The 16,602-nt window shown below is 39.2% G+C and overlaps 2 protein-coding genes across 2 annotated transcripts in view; both read right to left on the reverse strand.

Annotated features, from left to right (window-relative positions):
- The window catches only part of SLC25A17 (solute carrier family 25 member 17), a 46,140-nt gene extending 40,226 nt beyond the window's left edge, over positions 1-5,914 (reverse strand). The window contains exon 1 of the mRNA XM_042947911.1: positions 5,740-5,914. Coding sequence (XP_042803845.1) covers positions 5,740-5,793 — 54 coding nt within the window. The 5' untranslated portion in view covers positions 5,794-5,914. The remainder of the gene's footprint in view (positions 1-5,739) is intronic.
- Positions 5,915-9,892: 3,978 nt separating this feature from the next.
- ST13 (ST13 Hsp70 interacting protein) overlaps positions 9,893-16,602 on the reverse strand; it is a 31,595-nt gene continuing 24,885 nt past the window's right edge. The window contains exons 10-12 of the mRNA XM_042947922.1: positions 15,319-15,367; positions 12,791-12,924; positions 9,893-11,772 (exon numbers count right to left, since the gene is read on the reverse strand). Coding sequence (XP_042803856.1) covers positions 11,644-11,772; positions 12,791-12,924; positions 15,319-15,367 — 312 coding nt within the window. The 3' untranslated portion in view covers positions 9,893-11,643. The remainder of the gene's footprint in view (positions 11,773-12,790; positions 12,925-15,318; positions 15,368-16,602) is intronic.

The following is a 16,602-nucleotide window of genomic DNA, read 5'->3' on the forward strand; positions in this document are numbered from 1 at the left end:
ACTCGGCACATGATCTTGAGCACAACTAACTGGGGTTCTCCCATGACTTTAAATCTTGAGAATGCTGTAGAGGGACAAAATCTACTGATTCCAGTGGTAGCGCCCAACACTCTCCAGGGATTGCTTCAGAAATCTTTTTGGAAAATGATGGTTCTCTCCTACTTCAAGTCTTCAGCCTGCCCACTGATCCTGGGAGCTCCTAAAAAGCCTGCCAATAAACTTTTTTTTTTTTTTGTTAAAATACTCAAAGTCTGTTTCTCCAGTTTGCAACCAGAGAACCCTCATACATATGGGGATATGCTTTATATTCTGAAATAAACATACCAAAAAACCCAGGATATGCAACTCTGTAATACCAGTTATATAAACAAACAAAAAAATCTATTTGTAAATGCTTATTTGTATATAAACACAGAGAAAACAGAATGAGGAAAACTTGAAGAAACAGAACTCGAAATTCCCCGCACACTGATTTACACAGGACCTTTGAACACGTTTTTTGTTCTAAAAGTCTCTTATCACCCTCCTATTTCATTTTGCCTAGGAAACTCCCACTCTTCCTTCAAGACTGGGCCTGAATACATCAAGTTTGGGGGCTTCCCATCACCTTCACAAATGCAGCCCACCACTTCTCCCCTAGTACTACCACCAGGGGCCGTGTATTACCTCTACTATACACTTAAGAAGAGCTTCCTGAGGACAGGGACTCTTTCACTGACCTTTATATTTAGAAGGTCTTTTACAGCAAACCAAAAAGTTCCTCTACTTGGTTTCTACTTCTGAAAGGTAGGAATTGAGTCTATACGGTAAAACGTCCAGTGTAAATAATATTAAGTGTTGAGCCACAGAGTTGGGCAGTTGGACCTAACTTTATCTTCTGATACAAACTGGAGAAAAATGTTTGGAATAAGCCTTCTTACACAGTTCTAAAGATAGGTGTGCCTGGGCTCTGAGTTACAAAGCAATAAAAGGTAAAGTGGAAGGAGAAAGGAGGAGGGCTCTTTTATATTTCTGTATGATCTAAATTTTTTAATAGTCATCATTTACTCAGTGAAATGTGATTCTTTTAACATGTAAATTACACAGGGCGCCTGGGTGGCTCAATCAGTTTAAGGTTCAGGTCATGATCTCACGGTTGGTGAGTTCGAGCCCCACATCGGGCTCTGTGCTGGTGGCTCAGAGCCTGGAGCCTGCTTCAGATTCTGTGTGTATGTCTCTCCCTGCTCCTCCCCTGTTTGCTATCTCTCAAAAAAACAAAAAAACAAAAAAACCCGAATAAATGTAAAAAAAAATTTTTTAACGTAAATTATGCAATTAAAAAATAAAATTAAAATTAACTACAGGGAAAAAAGAAGTGCCCTAATTAATTACTAGCCATTTCAATTACAAAGTCTGTTTCAGCATCTAAACCTCATTTAGGCAATTCTAACCAATTTCACTCTTCAAATTGGTAGGTGAAGAGTAGGTTAATAAAATTTCCCTTAATTACAAATCCACATTTCTACAAATAAAATCTATTTTTCAAAACTAATCTAATGAGAAGCAAAAAGATAAAATTATGAATCTAATTATACTCACTATTTTGAGAAATGTTTATGAGGCCACTAATTGTATCATATAATAGTCATCAATTAGAGCTACAGCATCCTTCTGAAATAGTAAAAGTCTTTTTTTTTTGAAAGTAAGCTCCACTCCCAGTATGAGGCTCAAACCCACGACCCTAAGATCAAGACCTGAGATCAAGAGTCGGATGCTCAACCAACTGAGCCACCCAGGCGCCCCAACAATTCTAATTTTCAAATACTCGAGATTATCTGCAATTACCCCAAAGTGTGCCACAAAACACTCAAAATCATTAATTTATTTTAATTTTTAAAATGTGTGTGTGTGTATGCAGAACGTCATACTTGATGAGAGAATGTAGAACTTGGAAGTGAATAAACATGAAACATGTCAACTCAAAAAGGTTGTAAATCGACATCTTAAGCAACAATCCAACAATCCTTTGGGGGGTAAGAAACAACTACTGTAGGCAGCCTTGCCTGGAGTTTTAGGCAAGTCACACAGCTATGAGAGGCAGAGCCAGGATTCCAACACAGGCGGCCTGGCTCAAGTCAGGCACATCAACACTTGTGTTCTTACCTTTATGCTAAGCGGACTTTCCTTGGTCATCTCAAAGCTTTGGTTGAACACTATGCTCAGGACATTTAATTAAACACAAGCCACCATAATACTATAGCACTAAACGCAATGCCATTTTTTTTTTTTTATCAACTGTAGTGACATTTTTGCGGTGACATTTTTTTCCCTTTATTTTTTTAAATTTTTTTTCCAACGTTTTTTATTTATTTTTGGGACAGAGAGAGACAGAGCATGAACAGGGGAGGGGCAGAGAGAGAGGGAGACACAGAATCGGAAACAGGCTCCAGGCTCCGAGCCATCAGCCCAGAGCCTGACGCGGGGCTCGAACTCACGGACCGCGAGATCGTGACCTGGCTGAAGTCGGACGCTTAACCGACTGCGCCACCCAGGCGCCCCAACATTTTTTTCCCTTTAGTAGCAACCAGAAGAAACTAGCGCTTGCATTACATGTTTAATCTTAACACAAGGATTTGAAAAAAAAAAGAACGCAAAAGTTTGAGAACACCCTTAAGCATGACAGTTCAAAAAAATAACAAAACACAATCCAACTTCCCAGATATGTGCTAGGAACATTACTACTCTGAGGGAAAGCAAGAGAAAAAAATTATTCTTAAAAAGTATTAGATAATCCAATGGGAGTTTACATTAATGGGAGAAAGAAAAACCCTAGCAAACTCAGGGTGCATAATTTCAAGCAGAACTGTAACAAGAGAGGGGCGTCTGGGTGGCTCAGTCGGTTAAGCGTCCGACTTCAGCTCAGGTCATGATCTCACGGTCTGTGAGTTCGAGCCCCGTGTCGGGCTCTGTGCTGACAGCTCAGAGCCTGGAGTCTGCTTCAGATTCTGTGTCTCCCTCTCTCTCTGACCCTCCCCCGTTCATGCTCTGTCTCTCTCTCAAAAATAAATAAAACATTTTAAAAAATTAAAAAAAAAGAACTGTAACAAGAGAAAAGTAGGCAACAAGGAGACAAAAAAACAGAAATGTCTTTGTAGGTTATATGGAGATTTATCACCTCTACCTACAGTCACTCTCTATAGCAAGGCTCAGAGAACTATGGCCCTCTGGCCAAATCCAATCACTGCTTTGTTCTATAAACAGAATTTTACTGGAACTCAGCGCCACTCATTCATCTACTTATTATTGTCAATGGCTGCTTTCACACTATCACGGCAGTGTTGAGTACCTGTACCAGAGACTGTACACAAAATCTAAAATATTTACCATCTGCCTTCTTACAGAGAAAATTTGCCAACCCTTATTTTCTTTTATAGCACTTAACACTATCAAATTATTTTATTTATTTTGTTGACTCAATCATTGTCTGACTCCCTCACTGGAATGCAATCTTCATGAAGAAAAAAACTTTGTTCTCCTCTATATTTCTAGCACCTAGAACAGTACATAACACATAGAAAGCACTCCGTGAAAGTGCTGAATGAATGGCGTTCACTGAGACAAAACTTCCACATCTTCCCATTTTCCCTTAGATGCTCTCCAACTATTCACTCCACTATCTACCAAAATGTGTCTTGTCAATTAACCACTGGATTTATCCTATCGATGAGCAAGTTAATAAGTCCAATGGTTAATTCTTACCCCTCATCTTATTTGACCCAGCTGATCTATACCCCTTTCTCCGTGTGACTTTCAGAACACCACATTCTCTTAGTTTTCCTCCTACCCGACAGGCCCTTCCTTAGTCTCCTTTGCTGGTGCTACCTTACTTCCTCAATCTCTTAATGCTGGCATGCTCACAACTTTCTCAGTTGGCACTTATCTAGTCTCATGACTATTCTTATGCATTTCAAAGAGAATCCAAAGTCCAAAACCAATCTTTCTCCCAGAAACTGTTCAGTTATAGTGAAGAGGTTGTAATAGAGGTAAGATAGTTATACTACATCTCAGGAAATGTAAATGCTTCCAGTTGCTCAAGCCAAAAGCTCTTGGGAGCCAACCAACCCTCATCCTCTTATACCCGATATCCAATCCACCACCAAACCCTGGTGGCTCTATCTTATAAATATATTCCAGGAGAATGATCACTGCTAACCACCTCCACTGCTGCTGTCCTGATCGAAGCCACCATCATCTCGTGCCTGGAATGATGTCACAGCCCCCTGACAATTTCCCTGTGTCCCACCTGTACTCCCTTACAGTCTACTCTCAACAGAGCACCCAGGGTGATCATGTTTAAAATGTAAATCAAGTTGCCGGATGCTCAAAACCTCCAATAACTAGTTAGCTCTCTTTCCCAGTCAGTGTTAAAGTCTCACACAATTTGGTCCCCTGAAGCCTATGCCCCTTTGTTCCCTCCACCCCAGACACATAAGGCTTCCCTGACCATCCTAGAGCATGTCAAGCAAGCTTCCGTTTCAGCACCTTTGCACTGGCTGAAAGGCTCTTCTGGTTTAATTAAATGAAACAGGCACTTCCATGAAGTATTGTGTCAACTAACTCAAAAAAACAAGTCTGGAGCGCCTGGATGGCTCAGTCGGTTGAGCGTCTGACTTCTGTTTGGGTCATGATCTTACGGTTGGTGACTTCAAACCCCACACTGGGCTCTGTGCTGACAGCTCAGAGCCTGGACCCTGCTCTGGATTCTATGTCTCCCTCGCTCTCTCTCTGCCCTTCCCCGCTCATGTTCTGTCTTTCTCTCTCAAAAGTAAATAAATTTTAAAAAAAAAGTCTGTGAGGTAGGTATCGATCGATACCCTTACTTTATAGATTAGGAAAGTGGAGTTTACAAGTCACCTATCTAACGAATGATGGAGTTGGGGTTCAATCCTGATTAGCGTGCACAGAAAAGTGAGCTCTCAGCAAAGTTTTGCACGCTAAAAGGAGAGGACGCTGATACTCCTCTGAAGTCACAGTGATTCCAACTGCTAAAGGTGCATGTTGATAGCAAGAAAAGGATCTGAGAAAGGGAAGCCAGAGGGAAAAGAGGACAACCCGCTGAGTAAGTTACCCAAGCCAGGAGTGGAATGTTTCAAGGAAAAGGGAGTGGTGTCAAATAGAACGGAGACATCCAAAAACCCAAGAACCACGCACATACTCATAGTAAACCACACCTGGACAGCAACCCTAATCTTGATTTTAAAAAAAAATGTATCATCTGCCTATATTGGCCAGAGATATCCTACTTCTCTGCCGCAAGGGTGTGAAAACAGACTACAGGTAAGCATGTGATTAAGCAACACAGCTTCACACCTACGTTTTCCTCCAGTCCAAGGAAACAAAGTTTATGTGTGTGCGGTGGCCTTTAAGGGAAATGGTTGGCCTTTGGACTTCAGAAGGCAAAGAAAACAGCAGTTATTTTCTTCCAAGCTCCCTGTGGGTATGTGGGACAATCGCTGTCTATATCCCAGATATTTTCGAAGAGACCAAAACGGCAGCCAGGGGCGGAGGGTGTGCTGGCCCTCACCCCAAACTGTTCCAGCATCTTCTCGCCTATGCCTCATTGCTCTCCGTCCCACAGTCACGACTGCAGATATCAACCCACCCTCTCCCTCTCATCCCCATCCCCCAGCCACATCCTGGGACTGGCCCCAGAGAAGCCCCACACCCCGCAGTGGCCCGGGCGTGAAGACCCCGCCTCACCACGGCTCCGGCCACAGCGTGGACAAGGCTTTCGTAGGACAGCACTGAGGCCATTGCTGCGGCTCCCCGCACACCTAGCAACACTTCTCCCTCAGGCGCCGCAGCTAGCCGAGAGAGGTAAGAAGCGCCGGAGACCGGGATGTAAGCGCCACAGGCTCCACCTTCTCAGGCCCGCCTCCTCCGGAACAACCCCTTCCGGGTCTTAGCGAGCACGCTGTCTCCCCGCCGGAAGCCACTGGGCTGGAAGAGGGGAAAGCCGGGCCTGGGGACGCCCCTTGGCTCTGATTGGCCCTCGGGGCCTGCATGGGCGGGGCAGAGAAGCGCTGGCCCAATCATACGGAGCAGCAGGACAGGCAGAAAGCCGGTAGCCACGCCCTGGGTCTGATGGAAGTGCCCTCACGTTCCCGGGGCCTGACTGGCTGTTCTTCAACATGGGGACTTAGGGAGGCCTAGATGGCCACCTTCCCTCCGTTAAGACAGGCCGGAATCAGGCAAGATGGGGACTCAAATCTTCCTGCTTACCTGCGAGTTAACTCGTATTTTCTACCGACAGTATTTTTAAAGTCACATTTTGTCCAAAAGAAAATACTGATTGGGCAAGGTTCTGCACTCTGAAAAACCCTGGGGTGTTGGGAAAACAAAACGGAGCTGGAGATAAAGTGATTAGATGCAGGTGGGATCATACTCGTTAGCAACTAGTAAAGCCATTTCACCCTTTTGGTTTTCTCCTTTAAGTGACAGAATTAGTTAATACAACTCCACTGCAGTAAGGATTACAAAAGCTAATTTATGTAGACGTACTTCATAAAATACTGAAGAAATAACTACATGTTGTCAAGTGAAGAACCAAACTACATAGAACTACAGAAGCCACTTTCAATCTCTAACCTAAGTCATACTGTGAGACACGATGTCTCAGGACTCCAACTGAACTCTACTGGGATGTCATTCCCATGTGTCTCTTGTCAGTTTCAGTACCAGCAAGTTTACCCTTCTAATACCCACTATGAGAATTTTTTTAATGTTTATTTTTGAGAGAAAGAGCACGAGTGGGGTAGGGGCAGAGAGAGGGAGACCCAGAATCTGAAACAGGCTCCAGGCTCTGAGATGTCAGCACAGAACCTTATGCAGGGCTCTTTCTTAGGAAACGAGATCATGAACCTTAGCTGAACTCCCACCCAGGCGCCTCGATAATTCTTGAGTGTTTACTACATGCCAGGCTCCATGCTTTATGTGTTATCGTATTTACTCCCTGGGAGAGGGCCCTAAGAATGTTTCTTTGGTCATGTTTTCACACAATTTGCGTGAAATATTTTAACCGGTACTGGTTACGATCTTCCCTTCATTTAGGACGGTGCTAGTGACCACAAGCTAAGTGAAAGGTGAATTTGGGACACAGGTGAATTCAGTGATATCTGTATGTATGGTTAAGTTACTGCTAGATATTTGGTTGTAGAAATGGCTTCTAGGAACACTCTCTCCACTCCCTAATATGACAACAGAAAGGCACAGGTCCAAAGGTCAAATGAGAATAGGCTGGTCCCTGCAGAATTTAAGCAGAAGACTCGGTTTTCACGGACTTATCAAATTGGAAGCTCTCGGTCAAGAATATACCAGACCATGTAGCATACATATTCACAAACATTTTATGAATACTTCTCCTTTATGTTGGTAATTAAACACAACAGAATTCATCAGAACTCCCATTTGTAGGGCACCAACCCAGAGAAGGTAGCATATCAATCTGTGTGGTTTTTTTTGCATCCCCAACGTTCAAAAATATTTTGATCAAGATGGCGTTATCTATCCTACTGAAAACGCTACAAAATCGTTGTCATGAGTATACAGCCAAAAAGAAAAAAGTAGTAATTGCATAGTTACACCACATATTAAATCTCTGCAGTTGTGATTTTTGAGGTTTGCAATTTTTCTAAATTCACTTCTACACCTAATTTAGTATTCATAATGACGTATTTTCCTTAAAGAGGGCTTCCTGAATTACAGAACTATCAAGTCTCCCACTATACAAATAGCATACAAGAAATTCTGTGTTTTTACACCCATGCCATCAAATACAAAACGAGTAAAAGGAACCTATCCAGAAATTATCTCATGTTATCGTGCTTCTCCACCAGCAGGTTTATGATCCAGTTACTTGCACTGCAACCTGACAATGTTAGTGACCTGGGGGAGTACTTACGGCCATTTTAATTATATACCAGACAACTAGATTTTCAGAACCGTATACATGTCTAGTTCTGTTTACCTCCTTGCTACTTTCACCTAAAGAGAATGTCAAAATTCTTATAGACGACTTTATAGAACATTTTGAATTTACAATTCCACCAGCACTACACACAAAAGGTGTCACTGTTATAACTTTCACCAATTTCACGTTTACTCTTTCAAAAGCTTAATGGCTATCTTAGGATTTGTTGCCTATTTATCTCAGGGTATTTTCCTCCCTGAACTATGCAAATAGGTATGCTATATTGGTTGTAAATACTAAACTTTAAAATTACTGCATAATTTTTAAACCTTTTTTCTCTTGTCCTCATTCTTGGGCGTCACAAGCGTTCTAAGCCCTTCAAGCACGATGCTACATCCCTTACTATCCGGAGAAACCTGTTGGGTGTGCACATCAGTACACCCAGTGACGTACGATATTCCTTATTTAGCCAATCCTCCTCAAATTTCTTTCCAATTTTTTGAAGTAATGAACAATCCTGCAAGAAGCAACCTTCGCCAGACGGCAGCAGGGCATAGAATTTAAGAGGAAGACCTTGGGGGCAAGGGAAGGAGGAGGACCTTTGAAGAATAAGACTAGTGAGAATATCAGCTTCACAAATCAGCAGGAGTGTTAACTTAGGCAATTTATTTTTTTTTAATTATTTTTTTTAATGTTTATTTTTGAGAGCGAGAGAGAGAATGAGCAGGGGAGGGGCAGAGAGAGGGAGGAGAATCCCAAGCAGGCTCTGCACTGTCAGAGTGGAGCCTGATACAAGGCTGAAACTTGAGTCGTGACATCATGCTCTGAGCCAAAACCGAGTTGGACACTTAACTACGCCATCCACGGGCTCCAGCTTGGGCAATTTAAGTGCTTCAGTTTCCTCATCTATATAAAATGGGAATAAGAGCACTTACCGTTATGGTCATTACCAGAATGGGGCCAATGCTTTCAAACTGATTACAGAGCACCAAACCTCTAAAATGTTGTTTCTCCCTTATCCCAATTAGGCCAGCATATCCTAAGGTGGCAGCCTGCTAGCTGTTGCCCCAGGTAACAACTTTTTCTTCTGTAGTTTTTTATTGGGTACATGACCACAAAGCGGTGGACTATTACTTTCTAGCTTTCCTTGCAGCTAAATATGGTCTCAAGACCAAAAAAAAAAAAAAAAAAAAAAAATTGACCAATGGAATATGAGAAGTCATTAAAATGTTAATTCTGTGGATCAGTCTCAGTATCTCAGTATGTGCTTCCCTGACGCCCTCTCCTGTTTCCTCACGCTAGAAGATGATCATCAGAACACTTTTGGACTCAGAAGCTGCCTTTGGAGTATGGCAGAAGAGCTTACCTCTGGACTGCTACCTGAAAGAAAAGTAAAGCTCTGTTTAACATCTAATTTTTCTTATGAAGTCGTTGTAACAGTACTTTATGAACTAAAGCCTACTGTGTCCAGCAAATAACTTAAGGTGAGTGCTAAAGACATGAAATAAACAGAACATGTACTGGGGAAAAAAAGTGTGGGGGGGTCAATATCCAGTTTGAAACCATAGTTTATTTTTAATGTAGCTAGAAATCCATTGACTATATTTTTAAGCAGAAAAAAAAAAAAACTACTTTACTTTTCCTTCTTATAGCATTGTTAGCACAAGAAAAAAACACTTCTGGTTTAGAAATGATACTGAGTTTCTACGAAAATGAATGTACTTTGTATTTGTGGAACTTAAAAGCACAGGACACATTTTTCTGAAGACCAATTTTACTTTTACCCATTTATGGTACTATTTGCAATGTTAGAATGTATTTAAGTAATATATAATTAAGTAAATCAAACAAGGAACCCAAAAGGAACTGGTCTTCTTGAGTTATTCACAGCACACATTAGAAATTTTGAGAGAACACACATTAACAACAACAAAAAAACACTGGCAAGCTCAAACGCAAGTTTATATGCTGAGTATTTTTAAAGGGTTTAAAAAGCATGCTCAGTTAGCATACAGCCTTTTCTCACTTATATAACAGATGCATTACCGTTTGTGTACAGCAAAGGATGAGAACCTGAATCAACTCACTTATGACTCCAGAAATGTGCTATTTCAGAAATGTATTCCATGAAATTTTTTTACTGGCTCCTACCACTGATTCTTCAAATAAGCAAAGTACAGAGGGTCTCATCCCTTGAAACTGTTTTTAAACACCTGCCACTTTAAATTGAAAGATAGGTAGAAACCTAGCAATTCCTGGTACAGTGCCTGGACTTAATGTAAGAGTTGAATGTACAGCAGAAAATCTATCATTTCTTTATCCTTGAAGAGAGGGAGGGAGAAAAAGGAGAGGTGGGGATATGGTGCACTATTTAAGAGATGAATAGCAGTACAAAGACTCATAATAATACCATCAACTCCACAATGAAGAACCATGGATCTCATCAATTTTATAATTCATGTTGGACCAAAAAGTTTAGTTCCCCTGTAGTGTATCAATGAAGTCAAACCTCATGCTTTCCAAAATATGAAGACAAATAAGGTACGATAAACTCCAATTGCAATAGGTATTTCCTAAGTAGAGAACTGAACACAAAGGGAATCCCTCCTCCCAACATCTTTTGATATAAGCTTTCACTGAAGTGAAAACCTAACACTTAAATATGAAATCTGTTGGCCAAGTAAGAAACTACAGCTGCTATGGATATTACCTTCCATAATCATTATATGTATTACATATTAAATTAAACCCAGCATTACATATGCTTGCACAATTATGCTGTGAATGATATTAGTGATGGTGCCAGTGAAAAAGGACAATCTTTAGCCCAAAAAGAATAAGGGGATGGGGAGGCGAAAACAAGTAGAAAACACACAATGAGATGGGCCATTTTCTGACTAGGAAAGGTCATTCTAAACACAGAAATACAAAAAGAAAAGTATTCCCTTATTTCCCGTGTGGAAATAATACGAAACATTTATTTTCTGTATCACACAAGAACACAGCTAAGTAATCCAACTCTACTGCAGCATTATAAAAATCATCCCTTCACCACAGTGTAAGATTTAAATGCATCTGCACAAGTGTGCATGCTATATTAAAGGAGAAAGGTTGCTGCTGCCCTGCCAAGAACTTCCGGCCCCTATCCAGGTCCTACTGCAATACTGGTGGTCCCAATGGTTTTATTGAAATAAATCATGTTTAAAAAATAAAGCATTTAAAAAGACAAGTCAAAATGCCTCAGTAACCATATACCCAACTCAAACTTAATCTATTTAAATGTTATATTTGCCTCTTGCTAATAAGCCTTTATTTCAAACTGAGCAATAAATCTTCCATACTGAAGTATCTTCCTTGCCCAATTAATCCAAAGGAAAAAAACTGAAATGATTAGTAAAGAAAAATGTAGGGATTAACACACCCTTTTAATATGTTTTTAAATATTTTTAAGGTTTAAAAAGTGTTTAAAGTTTGTAATTCCTAGTAGGAAAACATCATCTGAATGAAAACCCTAATGGCAAACCACTGAAAAATGTCTCAGTTGTATGTGGGGCAGAGGGGTAGGGATTATCTTCACAGCACCCCAGCTTTCTCCATGAGAAGGTCAGAGGTACACTGGTTTGTATTATTGCGACATCCAATAGGTGATCGAAGTTGCTTTTCCTTCAGCAAGGGCTTTATTTGTCAGAAAGGCATTATGCTTGACCTCCAAATTTGGCTGACAATTTACTGATGAGATTCATAACCTTTGGGTTACTCTGATATTTTGACATATTTGCTGGGTTCTGGGCCACATCCTGGAAGGCCACCATAACTTCTGGATCCTGAAAAAAAAAAAGGTAATGTGTTTTTTTTTAGCGTTTAAAAGAGTTCTGTGGTTTAACATTTATTATCCTAAATCTTATCTCTTTATTTAAACTTGACAATTTTGTCAGAGACAAGTTAAATGGAATTTTGGACAAGTCCCCGAAGTATAAATATTATTAATGTGCACTTCAAAGTCAAACACCAATTATATCACTTTAACTAGATAATGAAAAAAAGCATACACAATTTTGATTAAAAGGACGACTAAATTAGGGATGATTGGGTGGTTCAGTTAAGCATCTGATTCTTGACCTTGGCTCATGTCATATTCTCACAGTTTGTGGGATCGAGCCCCATGTCAAGCTGCGTGCTCTCCCTCTCTTTCTGTCCCTCTCCTGCTCGTGCGCGTGCTCTCTCTCTCTCTCACTCAAAATAAACTAAGGGTGCCTGGGTGGTTCAGTTGGTTAAGCATCCGATTTCTGCTCAGGTCATGATCTTGCAGTTCATGAGTTTGAGCCCCACGTTGGGCTCTGTGCTGACAGCTCAGAGCCTGGAGTGTACTTCGGATTCTGTGTCTCCCTCTCTGACCCCCCCTCGTTCATGCTGTCTTTCTCTGTCTCAAAAATAAATATTAAAAAAAAAAAAAAAAAATTTTTTTTTTTTTTTTTAAAAAGGACAACTACTAAATTCTACTCATGAAACCAGTATTACATATAACACTATATGTTAACTAACTAGAATTTAAATAAAAACTTGAAATATAAATAAATAAGTAAAGACATCTGGATATAATCAAACTATTACAGACTAATAGTATTATAGAACCGTATTACAAACTATACTACAAACTATTATTTTTAATAACTTAAGCTACTCATTCTGAAATAAAAAATGAACAGTAGAACTGTGTAATGAGCTATGTGGTAATTCTGACAAGTAAAACATGTCTAACATAGTAACCTTTGTCTCTACTTAGAATTAATAAAAGAAATACCTTAGGGATACAAGGCCCAACTTTGTTCTTCCAAGTCTTACCTGCATGGCTGCGAGAACCTCTGGGTCACTAAGAATTTCATTGAGCCCAGGCATTCCTGCCATTCCAGGCATTCCCCCCGCCATTCCAGGCATGCCTCCAGGAAAATTACCAGGCATTCCCCCAGGAAAGCCACCTGCAAGAATAAATGAAGTAGCTGCAAGACACCAGCCATATTCTTTCTCAAGTAGTGACAGCACACTATTTCCTTCCAATGAAAATCACACACACTCACAAGTGCATGCAAAAAGAACAAGGGGGCTACTAGCCACAAAGTAGTCTTAACATTCTAACTGGATGCAAATGAGAATTTTACCTTCAAATTTTCTCCTAAAAAATAAGGCTGTAAATCAACTTTACTACCTTTTGCATTTAGTTTTTCCTAGTAATTAAAACTGTTAAAGAAAGAAACTAATCTTAGCTAAAACAGTCCCTGGAATTACAAATAAAGTCATCTCAGTCATCTTATTTTCTCTTTTTAATACTATGTGTTTCAATTCCAAGTTCTAATTTGTAAGACTTTAGTTGTTTCTGTTTAAACTGTATTCCTGTAGAGCATTCTTTCAAGAACTAAATGAAATGCTTGTTTTAAAAAGCTGTGGATTTCTATCTCCACCATAGACACGATCAAAATCTGTGCAAGTGAAAATCTGCATTTTTAACAAGCACTCCTGGTATTTCTTCTTTACACTGAGGACAATACTCTAGCAAAAAAAATTTCATTCTCCCAGTATATTTTTAGATTATAAACACAAATTATCTTCTACTCAGTTGTTCACTACATACACCTTTTATGTCCACTGGAGATATTATGAAATCACAATTATACCAACATGGACATCTATAAGGGAATACACTTTACATTAATGTATCTTACAGATCAAGGGTGACTACACATAAGCCATCATAAAGAAAAAACACAAAGAACGAAGTCATTTCCTCCTGGCTCAACAATTTAAAACATTCCCATAAGTAGCTAATAATCACAGGTAAGAGAATCTACGAAGCTGGAAAAAAACTACTAGCTTCTCTTGATGCCCCTACTCACTGAAAAAGTAGTTTCTATCCATAAAAAAAATAACTGGTCCAGCACAAAAAGAGTTAACCGGCCTGCTTGTGAAATCTAGACAATAAAATCCACATAATAAAAAAGTAATCTCTAGTACTAATCTACACTAGTGGTTTTCCTCTAAAGCAAAGATACTGGATATAAAATTATTTACATTTTAAGCAGAACGTAAGCTATGAACTGCATTTTCTTGCTTTTTCTTCAAACAGAAAGTCATCCCCAATAGATGTTCTTTCTTTTTACTTGCTTGGCACATGACCTTTCAGAATAAAGGCTATCTTTTCTAGCCTGTGACCATGGAACTTAAGTTGCAGCCAGTGGCATACACCCATTAGGGGGTGTGTAGCTGCCTCTGTAAACCTTTCAGAGAAAGCTGGTTACTATTAAAACAGCTGAAGGCAGCAGATTCCCCATTAGAATTACAAACTTTAAAAAAATCTCTTCCTGGTTTTTAAATTTCACACTGTCTCATTCAGGAAGTATTCAAAAATTGTTCCTGCAGTGCCTTTTTAACTGTTCTTCTACCTGTATCATATAGGCTAGGCCTCTGCTATCATTGAAGACTTTGTCCCTGTAGTAATTTCTAATCATTTGACATTTACAAAAAAGAGCTTATATTATTTTTACACTTGACTCAAAATATTTTTTATGAATAATTTCATACAGTGCTTTTACCTAGTCTCTCGTGAATATCAACATTTAACAGAATAAAATCCAATTGTGATAATTTAGAAATATTTAGAATATTGGGGCGCCTGGGTGGCTCAGTCGGTTAAGCATCCGACTTCGCCTCAGGTCATGATCTCGCGGTCTGTGAGTTCGAGCCCCACATCAGGCTCTGTGCTAACAGCTCAGAGTCTGGAGCCTGTTTCGGATTCTGTGTCTCCCTCTCTCTCTGACCCTCCCCCGTTCATGCTGTCTCTCCCTGTCTCAAAAATAAATAAACGTTAAAAAAAAAAAAAGAAATATTTAGAATACATCATAATCAACTCTTACTCCATCTCTTAAAGTACAATGTTCATATCTCAATAAATGTTAGCTGCTCTGGGGTGGGTGCCTGGGTGGCTCAATTAAGTGTCTGACTCTCAATTTCGGGGCTCAGCTCATGATCTCACCAGTTGTGAGATCAAGCCTTACCTCAGGCTCTGTCCTGGGTGTGGAATCTGCTTACGATTCTCTTTCCCGTTCCCACCTCTCCTCACATGAGCGTGCATGGGTACTCTCTTAAAAAATATATATATACTGCTCAAAGTGTGAGGAAAATAATTAATATAATATTATTTCCACTAATATAACATTTTTAAATGAGAATGAAACTTTCTAGAGGCTAACATTCTAAAGACTTTTTTCAGTATTTCAGGGACTAATAGTACTAAATATAATAGACCTATTTGAGCCCCAATTCAGAATATTTTCCGATTATTTACAATACTAATAGTTTTAAATTTTCTTTAAAAATACCTGGGAAAGAGCCATACTGAGCTCCTGATTGTCGTCTGGCTTCTTCCTCCTTTAATACAAAGAAAGAAAGAAATTATATAATGGGGGTGGTGGTGGTGGTAGTGGTTACGAGTCTGCAAAACCATGCAAAAAACTGTAAAATCAGCTAGTTAGAGGAATGACAAGTTTCAAATGGCAATATTGGACTAAAGAACACGCCCCATCCGCCTCTCCAAAATTTTCTAGCTAGGTTGTAAGGAGCTTTACTTTTAGTAGAGCTGTCTAGTGTTTTACCTCTACTTGGGGTAGGAAAAAAAACACCTAACAACTGGAAAGCAATACAGTACGGACTGACGTCTGTCCATGCTTATGCAAAGTGTAACTTCTTAACGTTAAAACTCTAAAATGAAAGCACATGGTTAAATGATGAAGACTGCCAATGGCTTTTGTTTCTCAGGTTCGTCTTTTCCATACTCTCTCCACATAACTTAATACTACCAGAATTTTACTGATTTGTTTTTGCAATTTCCAACAAAGAAAATACAAATTTTCCTCATAACCAATCATAAAGTCATCAAGGATATATAACTGTAGAAATTTTTTGACGACTACAAACTGTAATCCTAAAAATTAAGCATGATGCTTTAAAAGCATTTATTATTGTGTTAAATTATTTATTAAATTCAATTATAAATTAGTGTTATTAGTTTTGTTAAATATTAATATTTAATATTAAGTGATGAAAAATTAGGATGTCATGTTACGTAATTATAACATAGCTTTACATCCTTTTATTCAAAACTGTTGGAAATAACTAGATGGAAGATAACATCAAATGCAAAAAGCTAATATAGAAAAACTAAGAGAAACAAGAACAGTAGGAATATTGTGGACGAATTACGAGTAACTTTTATCTAAGTTTTAGGACTTTGTAACTAAAAATAAAAAATAGTCTATTTTAAATAGCTATGAATCCACACTGGAACAGGAGGAATCGTAAAACAACAAATCAGGGAAAGCATCCACAAGAAATCAAATAATACTGACAAGTTTTAATTACCCGACCCCCCCAAAAAAAAAAATCCCTAATTTTAGGAGGACACAACATGAATATAAACTGGGGATGTATAAGCTCACTTAAGAATTTAAGGACAAAAGATATCCCTACAAATTAGATAAGAAGGAAGGAAAACTCTCTATAAGTAGTATCAGCCTACAGAACTGCAGCCAGCATTAAGAGCCAAGAATCAGAATGATATCCTAAAACTCTAATCTACTGTATTTCCCTTTGATGGTCTAGCTACG

Source organism: Panthera leo, chromosome B4 (assembly GCF_018350215.1).
Source record: "Panthera leo isolate Ple1 chromosome B4, P.leo_Ple1_pat1.1, whole genome shotgun sequence".
In the NCBI taxonomy this organism is placed as follows: domain Eukaryota; kingdom Metazoa; phylum Chordata; class Mammalia; order Carnivora; family Felidae; genus Panthera; species Panthera leo.